Below are 21,866 nucleotides of genomic sequence, written 5' to 3'. Positions count from 1 at the left end.
ATTCCCATAACTTAAGTGTTATTACTATAATGGAGTTAAAAATCACACACCAGTTTATGGTCCAACAGGTTTATTTGGAGGCACTAGCTTTCAGAGCACTGCTCCTTCATCAGGTGTTGTGGAGTATATTGTAAGACACAGAATTTATAGCAAAGGTTTACAGTGTGATGCAACTGAAATTATATATTGAAAAAGACCTGGGCTGTTTGTTAAATCTCTCATCTTTTAGAATGGGCACATTGGTTTCAGTTCTTTCATATGTAAATTCTGAAACTTTCTTAGAGTTACATTCTCAAGTGAACTTGAACAATAGGTGCCATGTTGGCCCAGATAATGTATTGAAGGTGCGAGGTGCCCTGTGTGAGGCTCTCTGTGCCCCAATGTTCAGACTGGTTCTAATCTTTTTTTTAAAAAAGGATTTACAGAATATTACATGGATTCATGCAGTTTTTGAGCAAAATAAAATGTAATTCTGAAAGTACAAATTCACCCCACAAATTTGGGTGGGGAGGGTGGCAGAGACGTGTGTGTGTCTGAGTGTGTGTGAGTGCAAAGGGGTATAAGTGTGACAGGTTGAGAGTGGCAATGTATGTGTGAGAGGGTCTGCGTGAGTGTATGGGTCTGTAGAAGTGGGTGTGTGCATACAGTGGGGTCACCTGTAGTGTGATATGAACCCAACGTCCTGGTTGAGGCCATTCCCATGGGTATTGAACTTGGCTATCAGCCTCTGCTCAGCCACTTTGCATTGTTGTCTATCCTGAAGTCAGCCTTGGAGGATGGTCACCTGAAGGTCCTGGACTGCTGACATGTACCCCCCAGGCCAACACCGGCACCTCCAAATCATGACTACTATAATGGAGATAACTAAATCTGAACACTTATTTTGCTGAAGTAAAATCAATATCTTGAACAAATATTTGTTTCCACCTTGTTTTCAACTTGTTGAAAGAAAAGCATAACTGAATAATTCGGACTTAAAATAATTACAGAGCAATAGAAATTGAAGGACCTCATGTTCCATTCCAGGTTTGTGTTTGAATTCTGTTCTGTCTGGTTGACAGTGTGTTGACTTTCGTGTATTATGATTATGGAGAATCAAAACTTTGCCATTTATATTGTGGCCTTTTTTTTAAATTGCAGGGACGACAACAACGGCAGCAACAACAGGGCTAACTTTGGGTAAGTTTTTTTTGATCAAGTAATGAAGTGTTAAGTTGGTTAACAAATTATTTTAGTAAACATCTTCCTATTCTTTTAAACATGGTTTAGTTTGTAATCTGGTCATCCTAATAATTTGTTGCATTGTAACATTATTTGTTATATTTGAATTTGGTCTTGACTCAATTCTTTTTTTAGGAACTCCTGCAACCACAGCATTAGCTGGTTTTAGTTTAGGATTCAACAAACCAGCAGGTTCAGCAACACCTTTTGCGATGCCTATTGCACCTTCTACCACTGGAGGATTGTGCCTTTCATCTGCACTGCCAACATCTACAACAAGTAAGCTTTGGTTTTCATGCTTCCTGGTCATAGAGTCATCTCGCATGACTCTTCAGTCCAACTAGATAATGCTCACCATGTTCTCAAACTAAACTAGTCTCACCTGCCTGTGTTTGGCCCATGTTCCTCCAAGATTGTTCTAATCATATGCTTATCCTATTGTCTTTTAAATGTTGTAACTGTACCTGCATCCACCACTTCCTCTGGCAGTTCATTCCACACACTAACCATTCTGTGTAAAAATATTGTCTTTAATGTCTTTTTTTTAAAAAAAAGTTTCTTTCTCTCACTTTTTTTAAAGATATGCCACCTAGTTTTGATGCCACCCACCACCCCCCCCCCCCCCCCCCCCCCCCCCGGCCCAAGAAAAGGCCTTTGCTATTCACCTTATGTATGCCTCTCATGAGCTTATCAACTCCAGTGAAAAAAGTCCCAGCCTATTCTTATAACTCAAACCCTGCATTCCAAACAAATTCCTGGTCAATCTTTTCTAAACACTCTCGAGTTTAATAATATCCTTCCTATAACAGGGAGTCCAGAACTGCTCACAGTACTCCAGAAGAGTACTGTCTTGTACAACCCCAACACCTATACTCCAAGGTCTGAGCAATGAAGGCAAGCATGCTTAATGCTTTCTCAACCATCTTGTCTATCTCTGCAAATTTCAAGCAATTATGTACCTGAATCCCTAGTTCTCTCTCTTCTACAACACTACTCAAAGCCTTACCATTAATTGTACAAGTCCTGCCCTTGTTTGTTTAATTGAAATGCAATACCTCACCTTTCCAAATTAAACTCCATCTGCCACTCCACAGCCATTGATGCAATTTATCAAGATCTATTTTTGTAATCTTAGATAACCTTCTTCACTGTCAACTATACCAGCAATTTTAGTGTCATCTGCAAACTAACTAAGCATGCCTCCTATATTCTCATCCAAATCATTTATATAAATAATAAAACTAAAGTGGGCCCAATACTGCTGGTAGGTGTTCTGTCTGAAAAACAACTCTCCACCAGCACCCTCTGTCTCCTACTGTAAAGTCAACTTGATATCCAGTTCACAAGGTCTCCAAGTCCATGTAATCTAAGTTTACTAGTTAGTCTACATGCAGAACCTTATTAAAGGCTTTACTAAAGTCCATGTAAACAACACCTACTATTCTACCCTCTTAATCTTTTTGGTTACTTCATCAAAAAACTCAAATCAAGTTTGTGAGGCACAATTTCCCTCGCACAAAACCATGCTGACTAGCCCTAATTCCTTGCCTCTCCAAATGCATGTAAATCTTATCTTTCAGAATCACCACCAATTATTTACCCACAACAATGTCAGACTCTCAGGTCTATCGTTCCCAGGCTTTTCTTTACAGCCTTTCTCAAAATAAAGACAAAATATTAGCCACTCTCCAGTCCTCTGGTACATCACCTGTGGTTGTAGATGATACAGATTTCTGCTAGGGGCCCCAGTATTTCCTCCCTAACTTCCCACAACATCATGGGATGCACTAGATCAGGTCCCAGAAATGTGTCCATCTTTATTTTCTGAGACCTCCAGCATTTACTTTTCTGTAATGTGAACTGTTTTCAAAACATTTCCCTGAGTTCTCTAGCTTTCATTTCTTTATCCAAGGAAAAACTGATGTGAAATATTCATTTAATACCTCTCTTACCTGCTGAGGATCAACACAAAGACAGCCTATTGGTCTTTAGGGGTCATTGCACTTAAGTTTCCAATTTATTTATGCTGTTTCTCTTGTTACACCCTTCTTTCCTGAGCCTGAAAGGCTGTTTTGAAAAAAAACATTTTTTTTTCCTTTAACAGTCACCATCTTGCAATTTAGTGGGATTTTCACTAAATCAAAGGCATGTTAAGATCTTCCCTATAGTACATTGGGACCCAGAGGAAGTGTCAACCCACAAGCATGCATTGCATTTACCCTGGAAGTTTGAACTTCCAGTGGATAGAGTTAAGTTTCCCGGGTACCTTCGCAGAATATCTTTAAGACTGACTATAGTATCCTAAATTTGACGAGGTATTTGTCCTATCCTTCTCCCACAGTCAATCTCTGGGATGAAACAAGGAGTAACAGCAGGAATTGTATGAGAAATCCTCAAACAAAAACACTGATCCCACTTCCTATCCAGACTATGCTCATATCACTTCCTGCGCCCTCTGATGATGGAACTTGCTCCAACCGTGTTGCTCTTTTCCCAACCATACCACCTGCACTCCAGCATTTTTTAACAACACCTGACCTCCCATTTGCACTCTGTCACTTCCAATCTCTCACTGCTGCTCAATTATCTCCTCTGTGTCTCTGGCATTTCTTCTCTCCCTTATACCTTATTACAATGTTTGCACCCTCTCCTGACACCATGTGGTTCTGTCCTCACCTGATTCACATCTCCATTCCATTGTGTACCTCTGATACTGAGGCCACAATTCAGTCAGCTATGGCTATATTGAGTCACTGAGCCAGTTAGAGGGCCCAATGGTCTACTCTTGCTCCTTTATGTTTGCATGTAATTTACCAATAACTGGTTCTGCACAGGCTCTACAGGATTTGCGTTAAATTTGGGTGGAGCATCCACATCCACTGCACCAGTGTCAACAGGCTTAACATTGGGAGGGGCTTTGACTGGTTTAAGTGGCAGCCTCTTTCAGGGTGCAAGCACTTCCACTGCAGGTCAGTATGCTTTTACATCATTTTCAAGATTTTGTATGTGAGTGTATGCATGTTTGTTATCAAATATGATTTGTAGCTGAAAATATGAATTTTTAGAAACTTCTACAGCCATTTTCACTTCATTGAATGGAATTTGAAGTTAATTTACATGTTTTAGTACTTTGTTTGAAAAATGTGATCGTTAAAGCAACATTACTGCAGTTTTGTTGAATATTTCATGCTGTCTGTTAATTCTCAGATGCTTGTTCATATTTCAAATTCATTTGGTGATAGTGAAATCAGTCAGGTGGTTATAGTGTCATAGTCATAGAGATGTACAGCACTGAAACAGACCCTTTGGTCCAACTCGTCCATGCCGACCAGATATCCCAACCCAATCTAGTCCCACCTGCCAGCACCCGGCCCATATCCCTCCAAACCCTTGCTATTCATATACCCATCCAGATGGCTTTTGAATGTTGCAATTGTACGAGCCTCCACCATTTCCTCTGGCAGCTCATTCCATACACGTTTGTTGGAAGAAGTGCTTCTGCCGGTCTTGAGCAATTATAGGGTATTGAAGTCGTCTGTGATCTTTAGGCTTCCATCTCAGCCAGTGTTAAAATGGAAATTATGTAAATGACAACATCCTATGTGACTGTGGTTAACATAAATTGTCTACCCTCATCCTTGGCAGATCTGAAGCTTTTGATATTGTCAACCAGCTAGGTGACCTTCACTGGTTCCATTCCATTCTATAAGCTATAGGCTGAGAACCATGAGCAAAAGCTTAACATCTTGTTATGACACAGTTACCTCTGGAGTCACCCCCAAGGACCTTTTTTTTTTTAGTTGCCTTCCTCCATCCTGTTTTATTTTCTTACATGCTATCCCTCAATGGCATCACTCAAAATTGCTGCTGATTACCCCTTTGTTTTCTCTGATTTCTTAGGCTGCTGGTCCAATTCTCAGTCCAGCTACATGGATCGATGAACCCTGTTCCTTTTAAATAGCAGTCATAGGGATGTATAACACTGAAACAGACCTTTCAGTCCAACTTGTCCTTGCTGACCAGATATCCCAACCCAATCTAGTCCCATTTGCCAGCACTTGGCCCATGTCCCTCTAAACCCTTCATATTCATATACCCATCCAGATGCCTTTTAAATAATTGCAATTGTACCAGCCTCCACTACTTCCTTTGGCAGCACCTTTTCATACACGCCCCACACTCTGCGTTTAAAAAAAAAATTGCCCCTTAGGTCCCTTTTATGTCTTTCCCCCCCCCTCACTCTAAACCTATGCCTTCTAATTCTGGAAAAACCCCACCCCAGGGAACAAACTGTCTGTCTATTTACCTTATCCATGCCCCTCATTTTATAAACCTCTGAGGTCACCCCTCAGCCTTCGTCGCTCCATGGAAAACGGCCCCAGCTTATTCAACCTCTCCCTATAGTTCAAATCCTCCAACCCTGGCAACATCCTTGTAAATCTTTTCTGAACTCTTTCAAATTTCACAACATCCTGACAGTCCAGTATCACCCGCAGAAACAAGCATGAGTTTTCCATATTCGATGGAGCAGTCTGCTTGGGAAGCATCATGGAGAAATAACCTTCCCGCAGCCTTGTCCACAATTGCGAGCTGTGTTAAATTAAGTTGCAAATATGCCTGTTGTCTAGAGCCAGCAACAAGATCAGTCTGAACTGAAACTGAGAGAATGATCTTGAGACAATACCTCTTGGCCATACTTGGATCTGAGTTTGATTGTTCCACCCAAAGAACCTGTCAGCCCAGTAGTGGATGTGACCGATAATGTTGAAGAGCTCATGTGGGCGGCCCACCGGACAGTATAAGCATTACTATTCAAGAATGATCAGATATTGAAACTGGGAGCGGAGAACTCGTCAAACGAGGACGAAATTGAGACCGATAGCATAACATCTGAGATGAATACGAACTGGTATAAGGCAAAACATCTGTCCGAGAGGTTGTGATCCATTGTCCTTTCGGTCAGTTGTTCTGCACTAAATGTGACTGTGAGCCTATTTAAGATCCATCTGACCAAAGTACGCCAAATAATCAACATTCTGACAAAATGAATGTAGATTTGTTCACTGAGCCAAAGCAGCACTCAAGGTCAGAGGTAAACCGGGAAGAAGTGATAAAGTACAGTTACCAGAAAAAGTATCACCCCTGAGGCAACTAGACAAGAGATTTGCAAGATGCAGTTTCATTATTAAGGAGATCGCTAGCATCCTCAAAACCAAAACACCAAAGCAAATCTCTGATAAAAGCAGAAACCTTGCTAACACCCCAGCAGAGGTTCAAATCCCGTATAATGCAAATGTAGCAGAGAAATCGCACAAATCTGAGGCAGAGAGTATTCTTGATAATTCCGAGGAATCAAGCCCGCACCAAAGATCTTATCATAGACCACCAGCTTTGAACGCAAAGCAGAGGGACGTAGATGACCGATTGAAACAAGCTGAAGATTGTTTGGGCGTGAGGAATGACCCGGACGTTCTGGCCCTAGGCATTGGACTAATGGAAAACATAACTGACCTACTCATGAACAGTGGGGATCAACCAAAAAAACAGAAAAGGTCTCGGAGGTCAAACAAAAAGAGACAGACTGACAATAATACCAGTGTGCAAAAGAGATGGGAGGTAGAGTCAACGGTGCAACTTTGGCCTTTGCAGACAACATAGTCTTTTTCTGAGTGACTCTCAGACCCCTAGGTGAAGGAATCAAAAACTGCTCCAATCATATTGTGATCATACGGACTTCAATATCAACATTTCAAAGACAAAGGCTTCTGCTTTACATTTTAAGAGGAAAACCTTCCTATCCAATTTCTTTGACAATTGGAAGCTTCCTGACGACCTTATATCCTGTATACCCCCAAGAGAAACTGAGAAATACCTGGATGCCCTTATCAACCCATGTGCAGGTGTGTCAGAAGGCCAGTGGCATGGGAAGCTTAAGACTTGGTAGGTGGATTGTAGGCAACATCTCTCCGACTAAAACAATGCCTCAAGATCTTGAAAACTCATGTCATCCCCAGACTGTATGTATTTTCACTTGATCCTTTCCAAAGTCTCTCAGAACACACTCACAAGACAGGATCAGATAGTACGCAATGTCACAAAAGAGTTCCTACATCTTCTGCCTCATACCAACGATGGGATCCTGTATTCCAGCAACAAGAATGGCGATGCTAATTTACTTGTTAAATTTAAATCTGAGAGAATTTTTTTTCAAACAATGCTATCAACTGATATGGGCCCAAGGCAGGCATTTGGAATTTGGCCGCAGATCAGCCATGATCCTACCAAATGGCGGAGCAGACTCTAGGCTGAATGACCTACTCCTGTTCCTGTGTTCCTAATATCCTGTCCTCGATGAGCAGAAATTTCCATTTGATAGGAAAAGGGTTACTGCCACAAGCTCTGATATCAAGCCCGTATTCCTCTCCCTGGCTTCTGTCCGAGTCTGAAATCTGCCTCCTACTGTATTTAACTATTTCTGTACCACACAAAATGCTGATTCTATCCACCATCTTGACTCATTTCTGTCCTGCTTCAGCTAACCTTTTGTGACGCACATCAATTTTGTTATTAGCTCATCAATTCATTGATTGTCTGGCCATATCTCCTCTTCCACCTTTCATGAATTGAAATCAGAAAATACACAATTCTGCTGCCTGTATCCTCATTTCACACCTTCACCTTCAAGCCCGCGGTCACTGACTTGCACTGGCTCTTACATGGACAGCACTTCGATTTTAATATTTTTAATTGTTATTTTCAAATATCCACCATGGCCACAATTCTTCCCTTTTTCCTGCCCGACAGACCTTTAGACATGTATGCACTTCTTCAATTCTCTTCTAATCTTGTGCATTGTCACATTTTAGTTGCATCATCACTGGCTATTTCCTCACTGCTTCTCTGTGCCTCCTAATGTAGATTAACGTGTCTTGTTTGATAATACTCCGTGAACCATGGGAATTCTATTGCATATAAGTGCTTGGATGCTACATAAATGCATTATAGAGGGATTGCTAGTAATTTGGACTATGTGCTGTTTTCATATGAGCTGTTAAACTGAGATATCTTTCATAGTGGTTGTGAAAACTCACGTGGCAATATTCAAAGAAAAACAGATGGTTCCCCTGATTTAATGGTTTGCACCTTTCCATCAGCCAATACCATCAATAACTGACTTAACTAGTCATTCTCCCAGTTGCTATTTGTGGATCCATCAAGCTGCAGGAAATTTTCACGTGAATATAGTGTTAATAGTATGTTAATTGGATCATTAGGCTAGCGATAGATCGGTGGAAGGCATTGATTTGAGGTACCTTGAGCACATTAAGTTGGGGCTCATGTGGCACAGTGGTAGTGAGTTCAAGTGCTGTGTGTTCCAGAGATGTGTGATAACTCTGAACAGGCTGATTAGAAAAATAGGTGATTAGAAAATGGATGAGGGCAGTGGTGTTGTGATAATTTCACTGGATTAGCGATCTAAGCTGCAATGTTCTCGTGATATGGATTCAAAGTATATCAAGGGACACAGTCAAATTTGAATTGCACCTGAAATTTAAACAAAAAGAATTGTGGAATCTTGTGCAGTGGTTGTCTCGGCTTCTGAACCAAGAGATCTTGGATTCAAGTCCCACTTGCTCCAGTAGTCTGTCATGATATTTCTAAACAGATCGATTTAGAAAATATAAGGAGCACATGAAGTGGACAAAGGTTCCTATGGTGCAGTGGTAGGAAGCTCTAGTGAAGGCCTACATGCTGCAGAGGTGTGTAATAACTTCTGAGTAGGTTGATTAGACATACCTGAGTATTATGAAGCAAGACCTTCACACCAAGGCGGCCGGAGCAACTCTGGGATGTGGCCCAGGGTGGGGCCCATTAGACTCCACTGCCTTTCCTCCTTTTGTTGATGCACCTGTGATCAAATAACCTTGGAGAGGGAGCATGCACTGTCTGCCGGTTTGCTTGAGGCCATAATCTGACAAATGAGTGCTGCAGGGCTGAAATGCATCATGTCTCCAAAGCTAAATTCTAATTTAATTTGCTGCGTTTTCTTGTTCGTTTTTTTTTTGCAGTGCAAAGATTGCTCATTTGTTTTTGTTTGGATCAAAGAGTATAAAGAGGGATTTCTGGGAGACTGGATTTTAGATTGGAAGGATTCAGACCTTTGGTAATGTTGCATTCTGTAACTAGATCAATTATTAAGTATAGGATTTGCATCAAGTTTCCACTTTGAACTGGCTTCAGAATGAACATCAGGAGACTGCAATTCAGAATTAAATCATTCATTTTGCAGCTCTTTGGAATAATAAGGCACTATAAACCTTTATAAAGTGGAAAGTATAATACCTTTTAATGGTGAATGTGTGGGATATTGTGACACTGAACAAAATTTATTGGTAGGATCATGCTAATGCTCATTACCACTACTGGCTTTACTGACCGTATGCTTAGTTAGGGATAGGTTTAACCGCATGATCATCTTCAGAACATATTTGTTCAGAATTATTATGGAGATGGGTGATTTGTTGAGATACCAGAGAGTTGGTGTCCCTTGTGAAACAGGATCAAAGGAGGAGGAGATAGAGTTAATGGATGAGCTTGAAGAAGATATGAGGAAATGGGTAAACCAGTGAAGAGTAAGAGTTCAGAGCTTCAAGGGGGTGAGATGACCTGTTGTTTAGTAGATATCAAGAAATGTGGGATGTGGCCAAGGCAGCAAACCAGACAGTTGCAATCTTAATGGCAAAGACCATGCTTGAACTTTATTTGAAGAGGGGGGGAATAGGGGCAGGTAGAGATATGGTAGTAAAACAAAGAAGCTCAGAGTTATCCTGACCTTCCAAGTTCCTTGAGTAATGAGCAAATTCGGCAAAGATAAAACAGTGTGCTATATTCATTTGAGGTTTGAGCTTTCTGGACGTATGGCGCAAAATAGGGGGCATACTAGAGCAATGACCAAAGTAGAAAAGAGGTGTGAGGCCTTTTCCAGGGAAAGAGATATTGAAGATGGAGGTGAGAGTATGGTCAGTTTCAGGAATATATATTGCAATTAGATTTATTTCCTCCTCATGATCATCTAGTAGGTAAATTGGATTGTTGGAATAATGAGAAGCACACTGATCATATTCAGGTAGCATGTTTTCATCCCGTGTTTTTGGATATAATTAAAAGTCTTCTGAAGCTTTGATAACTAAATTGAACAGCCACAAGGTTTTAACTTTTTTTTTTCAATTTTAGGACTTGGTCAATCACTGGGGTTGAATCTTGGGGTATCTACAGCTGCCCCAACAACTACAGCCAGTGAAGGTCTTGGTGGAATAGATTTCAGTGGGTCGTCTGATAAGAAGAGTGAGTAGTAACTAAGGATCATCTTCATATCTTTTTAATTATACAGCAGCTAAATTCACAATGTTAAGTAATTGTATCTACTGGGCTTAAAACATTTAAATGGAGGAGACTTGACTATTGAATGGAGGAATCCTTTATAGCACTTTGATTCCACTATAGGTTAAGATTGTAAGTTACTGTTAAGTTGATTTTGAACAAAAGAAATTGAATGTAACACCATGAAATATGAAGACCTGTTTGTTTTGTCATTAAATAGAAGTTTCTTGCTTTCTTTGTTCTTGTTGTCTTTATCCCTGTCTCATGAACTTGCAACATCAAACAATGAAGCTCCCCATATTGAACTTCTTTGTGTCTTATAGTGGGTTTGCATAGTTGTAAACTTTTAAGATCAATTAGTTTGGTTAAAGTACCATAATCTGCGATTTATATAGGTCCACCCTGAATCCACAATGATTCAATTCTTTCAACTCCAAACATATATTTTTTTTAAAATCCTCTCTTCTTTGCCATGGCATGCCTCTTTCACCCCATAAATGCATGTTTACTTACTAGTAACTTAAAACTGGGCAAAAACTTGGTAGGTGGAGTATAATGTGGGGCAAATATGTGTTTTTGCACTTTAGTAGGAAGAATAGAACAGCTGAATGTTATTCAAATTGAGAGAGACTGCAGAAAGCTGCAGCACAGGGATTTGAGAATCTTTGTGCATAAATCATAAAAAAAAGCATCTAACTTCAGAGCATAAAAGGGAAGACAAATGCAATGTTGCCCTTTTATTTTGAAGGGAATGGAGTGTGACAGCAGGCAGGGGCCTTACTAAATGTAAGCAAGGCACTACTTAAACCAGACTTAGAATACTGTGAACAGTCTTGATCTCTGTATCTAAGGGAAAAAATGTATTGGGGGCAGTCCAGAGAATGTTCACTAGGTTAAGTACAGGCATGGACAGATTGCGTTATGAGGAGAGTTTGAGTACGTTGGGCTTGTGCTCACTGAATTTAGAAGAAAGGCAACTAAAAAGAAACTGACAAAATCCAGGTTAGGTGCTGAGTGGTTGTTTTTCCCCACTTATGGGAAAATCTAGAACCAGAGGGCATAGTATCAGTGATGGTTTGCCTGGTTATGTTAGAGATAAGGAGAAATTTCTTCTGAGGGGAATGAATACTTGAAATTCTTTGCTGTAGAGGCAGGGTTGTTGAATATGTTCAACACTGAAACAGACTGATTTTTAATCAGTAAGGGCTGTGGGGGAAAGGCAGAGAAGTGGAATTGAGGATTGTCAGATCAGCCATGATCTCAATGTTGGAACTGACTTGATAGACCAAATAGTCTACTTTTGCTCCTGCATCTCTTGGTCTAACTCGCACAAGGAATCCAGCAGATGTGAAGTATGTTGTTAAGATATGGAGGAGGCAAAGACAAGGCCCCTCTACGTTGGAGGTTGGAGGCCTTCAAAATGTTGGCCACTGACACTTGTATCAGCAGTTCACTTTTATACTGCACATGTAAGTTGACCCCTGTTTATGAAAGTTATTTTTCTAGAGTCAGAAGTCAATTCAGTCAGACATCTGTATCTTTTTAAATTTTGTTTCTTTACATGCTCGAGTGACCCTGGATGGAATATAGGTGTGCAAAATTTTAAATCAACTTGTAAGTTCGAAAGAAAACCACAGTCTGACAAGGAATCTATCTAACAATGGGTACAACTAGTGGGATGTCTAAACTATAAGATAGTCTAGTCCCTTCCCTAATGCTTTTTTTGCCAATCACTAAGGTTTAGAACACAGCCATTTAATCCACAGTTTGTCAAGACTTTGTATATATACCTCTTTCTCTTCCCTTCTTTCTTTTCTTTCAGATCTTTTCTGATCTTGCCATCCTTTTGTAGTTGTCTCCCTTTTCTTGTCATTTGTGTTTCTCTTCCTCCTTGAATTGCATATTTTGTCTATTTTGTGGAGAGTAAATAAGAACGATAAAAAAATCTGATCAGCTTTAGATTGAGCCAACCTCATGAACTAGAAGGAGCAGACCATATTTGAGTTTACCGCTTTGATTTTGGAAATGTATTAGATCTTTGGTTGTTGCAACAAAAGTGGAAAATTGACTGTCATCAATCTTGACAAAGTTAAATCACACAGGAAGACATCAAATATGTGGGCAGAAGCACAAGTTTGAATTTTGAAGGAGCCAAGTTGCTTTGGCCCCACCATTTTAACACAGTATCCTTGATTTTATTTGATGAATGTCTCCTGTAAAATATGCATATAAATGTATAAATAGCGAGTTTTGAGAAGATTTGTAGCTCAGGTTGAGGTTTTGGATGTAGGATTGCTCGCTGAGCTGAAAAGTTCATTTCCAGACGTTTCATTATCTTACTAGGTATCATCTTCAGTGGACCTCAGGCGAAGCAATGCTGAAATATTTATAAATAAAAAGCAGGAGTTTTCAGCATTGCTTCACCTGAGGTCCACTGAAGATGATACCTAGTAAGATAATGAAACGTCTGGAAATGAACCTTTCAGCTCAACGAGCAAACCTACATCCAAAATCTATAAATTTCAATGAAAAAATTGTATTTTAAATTGGGTTTGAGGGTGGGCAGTTAAGCAGGAATTAAATGTTTTAAATCTCTCTGTCTGTGCTGTTAACTGAAATTTTAAAGAGATGCTCATCAATGTAAAAGCATGATGGGGGATAAATACTGCATGGGATATTTTTTAAAAATGCTGTTTTGATATAGCTGATTGGAGGGTGTACAAAAATGGTAAAATTTTGCAGATGGTTAAATGAGGGGTACTTAAGATAAGAATTGAAGCATCCTGGGTTGCAATTGGGTAAATATAAGAAAAAAGAAGATTGTGTGATCTCTGCAGGCTAACTTCAATCTAGCACAAGTAACAGCCAACTACCAAATTTGCATTCCATTGATTCTGCTCCCCTAGTAATTGCTTGGATGTTTTCGATCCCTTTGAAGGGGAAATGGGCCTGTTCCATTCTCCTTGACATTTGTTCTTTTGTTAATGTTCTGTTATGTTGTATGTCATGTTCCTTTTTTTTAAAAAGTGCAATTAGATGCATTAATAGGGTGTATATTTATCCATTACAGATGATAAAGGTTCAACTGGAGTTAGGCCTGAGTAAGTATATTTGTATCTAAACATATGTATAATTTTTAAAAGAAATCTTAGGCAGCTTGTGAAGGGATAACTTCTGCCACAAATGTTAATCAACCACTGCTCATTCCACCTGTTTATTTGCTATTGAATTATTTTGTGAGTTACAGTACTACTTCCTGCAGATCTTGTGTATCACATCCACACTGTACCAAAGTTCAGTGTTAAAACTACTTCATCCTGACAATCCCAGTTTTCTTACATCTTTACAACTTCACTCATTGAACAGAACAGTGAATATCCATCACACTCCATTGTTCTATTTGACTCCAAGAAGTGTTTCTGATTCCACATTTATTCATTGTATGCATGGAGTGGGTATTAACTGAGGATTAATTTATGTTTCTATCATTGATAACCACTGCTGATTGTCTGTCTTTTTTTTAACAACAAACTCTGGTCCATTAAAGTCCATTTTAGGAAAGGAAATCTTAATTGGTCTGTCTTACATATGACTCCAGGTCCCTAGCAATGTGGTTGATTCTCAACTATTCTGGCATGAAGATGGCCTAGCCAGTGATGCCACAATGACGATTTAAAAAAGAAATTCTTATTCACACATTCTGATTTGGTTGGGGGTGGCTGTTGTACAAAGCACAACTGTTGTGTGGTTAGCACTGAAGACTCTCAATACCAGGGACCTAGGTTCGATTCCAGCTTTGGATGACTGTGTAGACTTCACACAGACATTCTCCCCACGTCTGTGTGGATTTCCTCCGGGTGCTCCAGTTTCCTCTTACAGTCCAAAGATGTGAAGGTGAGGTGGATTGGCCATGGGAAATTTGGGGTTCCAGGGATAGTGTGGGAGTGTAGGATGGTGGAGGATTGGTGCATACTTGATGGGTTGAATGACCTCTCTGCCCTAGAGATTCTATGATTGAGATTCCACTTGAGTTTAGAAGAATGCGAGGTGATTTCATCAAAGTTTCTTAAGCAGCTTCACAGAATAAACACTGTGAGAGGATGTTTTCCCTCCTGAGAGAGGCATATTTTCAGAATAAAGAGGCACTAATTTAAGACCGATGAGGAGGAATTTCTTCTATCAGACGATTGAGATTCTTTGGAACTCCTTCTCACAAATAGCTGTACGGACAAAGCCCTTGTGTATGTTTAAGGCTGAGATAGGTAGATTCTTGATCAGTAGGGGAAAAGGCATGAATGTGGATATGGTTTCAGCCACACGGCTGCAGTACTCTTGCAATGGAGGCCAACGAATCGTTGTCTTCCTCAAGTTAGTTGCTGCACCTGCACACTTCCTTTCAGTGACTAGTGTAAAAGGACACCAAGGTCCCTTTTTGTACATGAACATTTCCCCAGTCTATAACTTTAAATAGTACTCTGCCATTTAATTTTTCCTACCAAAGTGGGCAATGTCACATTATCTACGTTATACTGCATCTGCCATGCAATTACCCCCTCGTTCATCTTGTCTAAATTACTGTGAATCCCTTTTACCTGTTGCCACTCATACCTCTACCTGGTTTTGCATTGGCTTGCATTTCAAAGGGCAGCTGAGAGTCTGGAACCCACATACAGACCAAACCAGGCAAAGGTGACAGATTTCCTTCCCGAAAGAGGACAAGTGAAGTTATTTATTGAATTGTCTTTTCAATATCGGCGATAATCTGTTTTCATACCAACTTTATATAACTGATCCCGTAATTGAATTTAAATTTCAGCAGGTACTCTGTCAAAGCTTCTGGTTTACTTTTTCATTGATTGATCATATATGATTACCTCCCCAAATCTTGGAATTCCTTATTGAGCACTAAAGTATAGAGATGTACAGCATGGAAACAGACCCTTGTGTCCAACCCGTCCATGCCGACCAGATATCCTAACCCAATGTAGTCCCACCTGCCAGCACCCGGCCCATATCCCTCCAAACCCTTCCTATTCATATACCCATCCAAATGCCTCTTGAATGTTGCAATTGTACCAACCTCCACCACTTCATTCCATACACGCACCACCCTCTGCATGAAAAAGTTGCCCCTTAGGTCTTTTTATATCTTTCCCCTCTCACCCTAAATCTATGGCCTCCAGTTCTGGACTCCCCGACCCCAAGGGAAAAGACTTTGCCTATTTATCCTATCCATGCCCCTCATAATTTGGTAAACCTCTATAAGGTCACCCCTCAGCCTCTGACGCTCCAGGGAAAACAGCCCCAGCCTGTTCAGCCTCTCCCTATAGCTCAAATCCTCCAACCCTGGCAACATCCTTGTAGATCTTTTCTGAACCCTTTCAAGTTTCACAACATCTTTCCGATAGAAAGGAGACCAGAATTGCACACAATATTCCAACAGTGGCCTAACCAATGTCCTGTACAGCCGCAATGTGACCTCCCAACTCCTGTACTCCGTACTCTGACCAATAAAGGAAAGCATACCAAACGCCGCCTTCACTATCCTATCTACCTGTGAGTCCACTTTCAAGGAGCTTTGCACCTGCACTCCAAGGTCTCTTTGTTCAGCAACACTCCTGAGCACTTTACCATGAAGTGTATAAGTCCTGCTAAGATTTGCTTTCCCAAAATGCATCACTTCACATTTACCTGAATTAAACTCCATCTGCCACTTCTCAGCCCATTGACCCAGCTGGTCCAGATCCTGTTGTAATCTGAGGTAACCCTTTTCGCTGTCCACTACACCTCCAATTTTGGTGTCATCTGCAAACTTACTAACTGTACCTCTTATGCTCTCATCCAAATCATTTATATAAATGACAAAAAGTAGAGGGCCCAGCACCGATCATTGTGGCAGTCCACTGGTCACAGGCCTCCAGTCTGAAAAACAACCCTCCAACATCATCCTCTGTCTTCTACCTTTTGAGCCAGTTCTGTATCCAAATGGCTAGTTCTCCCTGTATTCCATGAGACCAAACCTTGCTAATCAGTCTTCCATGGGGAACCTTGTCGAATGCCTTCATATAGATCACCTTTACTGCTCTGCCCTCATCAATCCTCTTTGTTCCTTCTTCAAAAAACTCAAATCAAGTTTGTGAGACATGATTTCCTGTGCACAAAGCCATGTTGACTATCCCTAATCAGTCCTTGCCTTTCCGAATACATGTACATCCTGTCCCTCAGGATCCCCTCCAACAACTTGCCCAACACCAAGGTCAGGCTCACTGGTCTATAGTTCCCTGGCTTGTCTTTACTGCCCTTCTTAAACAGTGGCACTACATTAGCCAACCTCCAGTCTTCTGGCACCACACCTGTGACTATCGATGATAGAAATATCTCAGCAAGAGGCCCAGCAATCACTTCTCTGCCTTACCACAGAGTTCTTGGGTACACCTGATCAGGTCCTGGGGGTTTATCCACCTTTTATCCGTTTCAAGACATCCAGCACTTCCTCCTCTGTAATCTGGACATTTTGCAAGATGTCACCATCCTACTGGCTTGAGGACTGCATGCTTCAAGAAAGAGCCTCACTACCATCTTCTCAAAATTTAGTATTGACTTGTATTCATGTAGCACTTCAGGTGCAGTACAAAGTATCAAGGCAAAAATCAAAACTTTGATACCAGACCACAAGCAGGTAGCTAAAAGTAAATCAAAGAACTAGATTTTAATGAGCATCTTTTAAAGGGCAATGGATGAAGAGCTGGAAGGTAGCATTAGATTGTATGATACTTTTTTGTTTGACATTAAGGTGATGGATTGAATGGCTGCTTTTTGCGCCATTAAGTTTCTATCCTTTTGTACCTTGAAGATGGAAATAAAGGCTTGGGGGTTTGGGGAAAGAATTTCAGAGGTTAGTGTCTTGACACCTGAAGGCCTAATCAAATGGTAGGCTAACTAAAATAGGGGTTGCTAAAGAGACCAGATTTAGATTAGCACAGATAGCTAGGAATGTTTACCTGTTCAAAACTGTTCTGCTGTCCTTATGCTCCAAATGCCATTTCCCTTATCCCTTTTCCAAACATGTAGAAATCAAAAGCTGTTATCAGTCTTCAGATTCAAAATTAGTAAGTGACCCAGCATCAATTGCTATTTTGAGGAAGAGATGTAAACTCTTACCCTGGAGAGTTGTGGGCTAAAGGAGATTAGAGATGAGAACCAAGAATCATCTGGAGAGACCTGAAAACCAGGATAAGAATGTACTATCATGATTTTTTTTCAAACCAGGAGACAATATATCTTATGTTCAGGGAGGATAGATAAACAGTGCATAGATAGCAGTGTTTTGGAATGTCAATTTTATGAAACGTAAAATGTTGGAGACCGAGCAAGAGTTGGTTAAAATAATCCAGTCTCAAGAAAGCCAAGGATTTGAATGAGTGTAAAGGCAGGGGTGGAATCTGGCTATGTTACAAAAGTGTAAATTGGCAGTGATTAGTGCAGATATATGAAGTAAAATTCAACTCTGAAACATATCCAGCACCAAGATTGCAAAGAGTTTGATTTAGCTTTTAGTTTGCCAGAAAGGAAGATGGTGTTTACAACAGACAGAATAAAATGACTTGTGTTTTCCCTTTATAACTGGAGAAAATTTGTAATCATCTGAACATGTTGGATGTCAGAGAAGCAATTTGATGATTTAGAGTAGTGGGTGAGAGAATCTTGTGACGCAGCTGGATTTCAGCAGTAATTCTGAGTGAACTGAACACTTTTCAGCAATGCAGTGGTAGATGTTAATAATGATTTGATTATAGCTTTATTGTGATGCAGAAGTCATATTGCTGCATTATATAAAAATTATAAAGCCATTTATGAGAAATATATTGTACATATCATTTCACCATGGTGTCTAAAATTTATAATACATAACAATTGAAGAAATTTTAAACAGGTTTCACACCAAGTTAACTAGTGATTCATCTAACCAAACAATATTATTTCACTGTATAATGGAACTTGGAGTTCTTAATAAAAATGTTAAAATATTCTCTTTCTTTAAACCTTCTAGTGTTGATGTGAGGATGGAATGTAGATTATTATAATATCCTCCTACCTTGAATTTATCTACAATGTTTGTCTGTTAAAAATTTTGTAAAGGGACATTTCTCACTATTGACATTTTTAGTCCTTTTTCTGTTTGTTTTCCAGTGATAGCAAAGCCCTGAAAGATGAAAATCTGCCGCCTGTTATCTGTCAAGATGTGGAGCACTTTCAGTGAGTTTTACAAGTTTGATATCCAATCATTAACTCTCTCTTTTACAATATCAGCATTTAAAGTCATGTATTCTTTTTACACATTTGTAGGAAGTTTGTAAAAGAACAGAAGCAGGTGCAAGAAGAAATTAGCCGAATGTCCTTTAAAGCTATGTTGAAAGTACAAGAGGATATCAAAGCCCTGAAACAATTATTAACAGTAGTTGCCAGCGGACTTCAGAGAGATTCACTTGCCATTGACAAGCTAAAGATAGAATCTGCACAGGTAAATAATCTGCACAGAGATTTTTTTCATTAAGAGTGTAATTACAACCAGTTTTGAAAAAGAAATGGTATAATTCTATCTACCTAAAAATTAAAATCTGATGCATTTGGGACTTCAAGGGTAGAGATTAAAGTCAGTAATATTTTACAATAACCATTGAACTATATTCAACTTTTTCCCCCATTGTTTTAATAAAAAGACTGTTTTAAATGAAAAATACTCATCAAAATCGAGAAAAGAATTTTGATTTGCTGGCATTGAGAGCAGTACATTTTATTCTCAAAGTAAGATCAGTTGTGTTTTTATGTGTTCACAGAAATGCAGGAGATAACACAGAATTACAGCATAGAATAGTACAGCACAGAAGGTGGTCATTGATCCCTTTTTAACCATATACAGAAATGGGTTTTAAGTCTTAGATTTTCCTCTTGAATTGTGTCACTTACTTGTTGTGACTTTAGCTGGAAGCAAAAATGTGTTCCATAATCAAATAGTGTGATTGTGCTCAAGTTAAATCTTATACCATATTTTTAATCCTAACAGCATATGGTATAAAATAACTATGCAACAGGTTTCCTGTATTGACATACTAACCAGAGGCCTTTTGAAAATTTACAACAAAGAAGCTCCGTAGAAGAGAGGGGTTACTAATGGAATGAAAAACCTGCAGACTCCAGTGACCAGTTTGTGGAATCTTGCAGAAGTCCGATGCTTTATGCTGTAGCTGGTGTACATGTTTAAGCTGCTGTCTGGAGGTGATAAACCTTCAAGAAATCCTATTAAGGAAGACTACTCTAAACCTTAAAATAATTTGTCAGGCTTAGCAATACCCCTTTTGGATGCATTAAGCATCTTTCCAAATTGGGCATAGCCACCAAACAGAAAAGTGATCTCCTATAAATCTGAAAGTACTAAATGGTGAAAGAAAACCTTTTTTGAAGTTAGCCTAGAATTGCAAGTAGAGATGAGGTAAGATTGAAGAAAAGCCACTTTAAATAAAAATATTGAATTTATTCATAGGAGCTTAAAAATGCCGAAATAGCACTCAGGACACAGAAGATACCACCAGGACTTCAACATGAAAATACAGCACCAGCAGAGTAAGTTAATGGATGATTCAGCAAATGAGAGGTCTAGGATACAATTTAACAGTTTTTAAACTGAACTAATGCTGCAGTAGAAGGTCTTTAATTGTTGATGATATGAATTTGGCACAAATTTTTTTAAAGCATGAATTGTAAACACTTTTTTTTGTCAAATTCAAGTTGCTGCTTTGCAGATGAATTGTCTGATTGGCGGCAACTTTATATTTTTACCTGCATAGTCCAGTTTCACACTCCGTGCAAAGCCAAATGACCATAGCATTCAGCTGACTGTCGATTCAACTGAATATTGAGTAAGAAATTGTGCATTTCGAAAATAACATTAAGAAATCACACCCTAAACTTGCTGATTGATTTTCACCTCTGATGGGTGAAGGTTTTCCTCTTCAACAAAGATGGCTTCCTGATCCCAGTTGATTTCCTATCTTTTGGTTATTTGCATGCAGTATCCCTTCAACTTTATAGTTACAGACATACTGTGCAAAGGTATTGCTAAGATCCCTTTGGAGGTACAAACTACAGTACCCTTTCTTCTGACATTTGAACTCTGACCTGAATGCTTGCAAGATTCAGTGATGTCCTATAACCAAATGTGTCAAATTGCAGGAAACACTTCATGCACACAAATTAGGCTGAGATGAGAGAACATTTGCACCAAGCATCCCAAAGCTGTCCTCTGATCTTGTCTACTCAAAGTCATTGTAAAAATAGTGGGCGAAGTGAAACATATAAATATACTAGATAGGAGTAGACCATTTGGCCATTCGAGCTTGCCGTGCCATTCAGTATTATCATGGCTGATCATCCAACACAGTATCCTGTTTCCACTACCTTCTAATACTCTTTAATCTCTCTTGTCCATTGAATTATATCTAAATCCTTGAAAACATTAAATGTTTTGGCCTCAGCTACTTACTGTGGCAGATAATTCTGCAGGCCACATTCCTTCATGACCAAAGCTTAGGCCTGCTGGTTTTGCTTTTTAATTTTAGGTCGTGCTGCTTAATAGAAACTTTGTTTTAAAAAAAATGACATGTAAACTTGTCTGCTGTTTACATTTGGAACACCTAAATTATTTTAACTCTGATGTTATAGGGTTTTGAATAGTCTCTCAGAATACACAGTTTCTAAATGTGTCCATGGCAAGATCGTCCACATGTTCCAAATACATCACCATTGAAGTTTCATCAGTTGTTTCCTGAAAACTGCCTCCTTCATTTTATTTCTTTAACCACATTCTCTCTATACTTAACAAGCTCTCTGTCTTTTTCTTAAGAAATATTCTGGATTTAATCAGTGACACATCATGATTCTCCATTCGCTAACTGATTGCATTTAAGTTTAGCTAGTCAAGTAACTTTGTAAATTTTGTATATACAAGTAGTTATGCACATGAAAATAATCATATGCTACATTGAATTTCAACAGGCCTGCTAATTTTGAGTCATATTTTAACAGCTATTTCAGACAGCTGGTTGAACAGTTTGAAGTTCAGTTACAGCAGTACCGACAGCAAATAGAGGAACTGGAAAATCACCTTGCTGCTCAGGCTAACAGTTCACATATGACTCCACAAGGTTTGGCTTATTTAAAAAGAAAAGTTTATTTTGTCACTTAAGGAAGCATGGTGGTGAATTATC

At 39.4% G+C, this 21,866-nt stretch overlaps 1 protein-coding gene across 2 annotated transcripts in view; it reads left to right on the top strand.

Annotated features, from left to right (window-relative positions):
- Positions 1-21,866, top strand: part of nup58 (nucleoporin 58) — a 60,189-nt gene that overhangs the window by 12,915 nt on the left and 25,408 nt on the right. For both annotated transcript variants that reach the window (XM_072577332.1, XM_072577331.1), the window contains exons 3-11: positions 1,141-1,179; positions 1,357-1,500; positions 4,056-4,190; positions 10,456-10,566; positions 13,673-13,703; positions 18,793-18,858; positions 18,949-19,123; positions 20,144-20,223; positions 21,685-21,803. In XM_072577332.1, the coding sequence (XP_072433433.1) occupies positions 1,141-1,179; positions 1,357-1,500; positions 4,056-4,190; positions 10,456-10,566; positions 13,673-13,703; positions 18,793-18,858; positions 18,949-19,123; positions 20,144-20,223; positions 21,685-21,803 (900 nt within the window). The remainder of the gene's footprint in view (positions 1-1,140; positions 1,180-1,356; positions 1,501-4,055; positions 4,191-10,455; positions 10,567-13,672; positions 13,704-18,792; positions 18,859-18,948; positions 19,124-20,143; positions 20,224-21,684; positions 21,804-21,866) is intronic.

The sequence above is a fragment of the Chiloscyllium punctatum genome, chromosome 9 (genome assembly GCF_047496795.1).
Source record: "Chiloscyllium punctatum isolate Juve2018m chromosome 9, sChiPun1.3, whole genome shotgun sequence".
NCBI classification, from domain to species: domain Eukaryota; kingdom Metazoa; phylum Chordata; class Chondrichthyes; order Orectolobiformes; family Hemiscylliidae; genus Chiloscyllium; species Chiloscyllium punctatum.
Note: the sequence above shows the minus strand (reverse complement) of the source record. Positions and strands in the feature narration are given on the sequence as shown.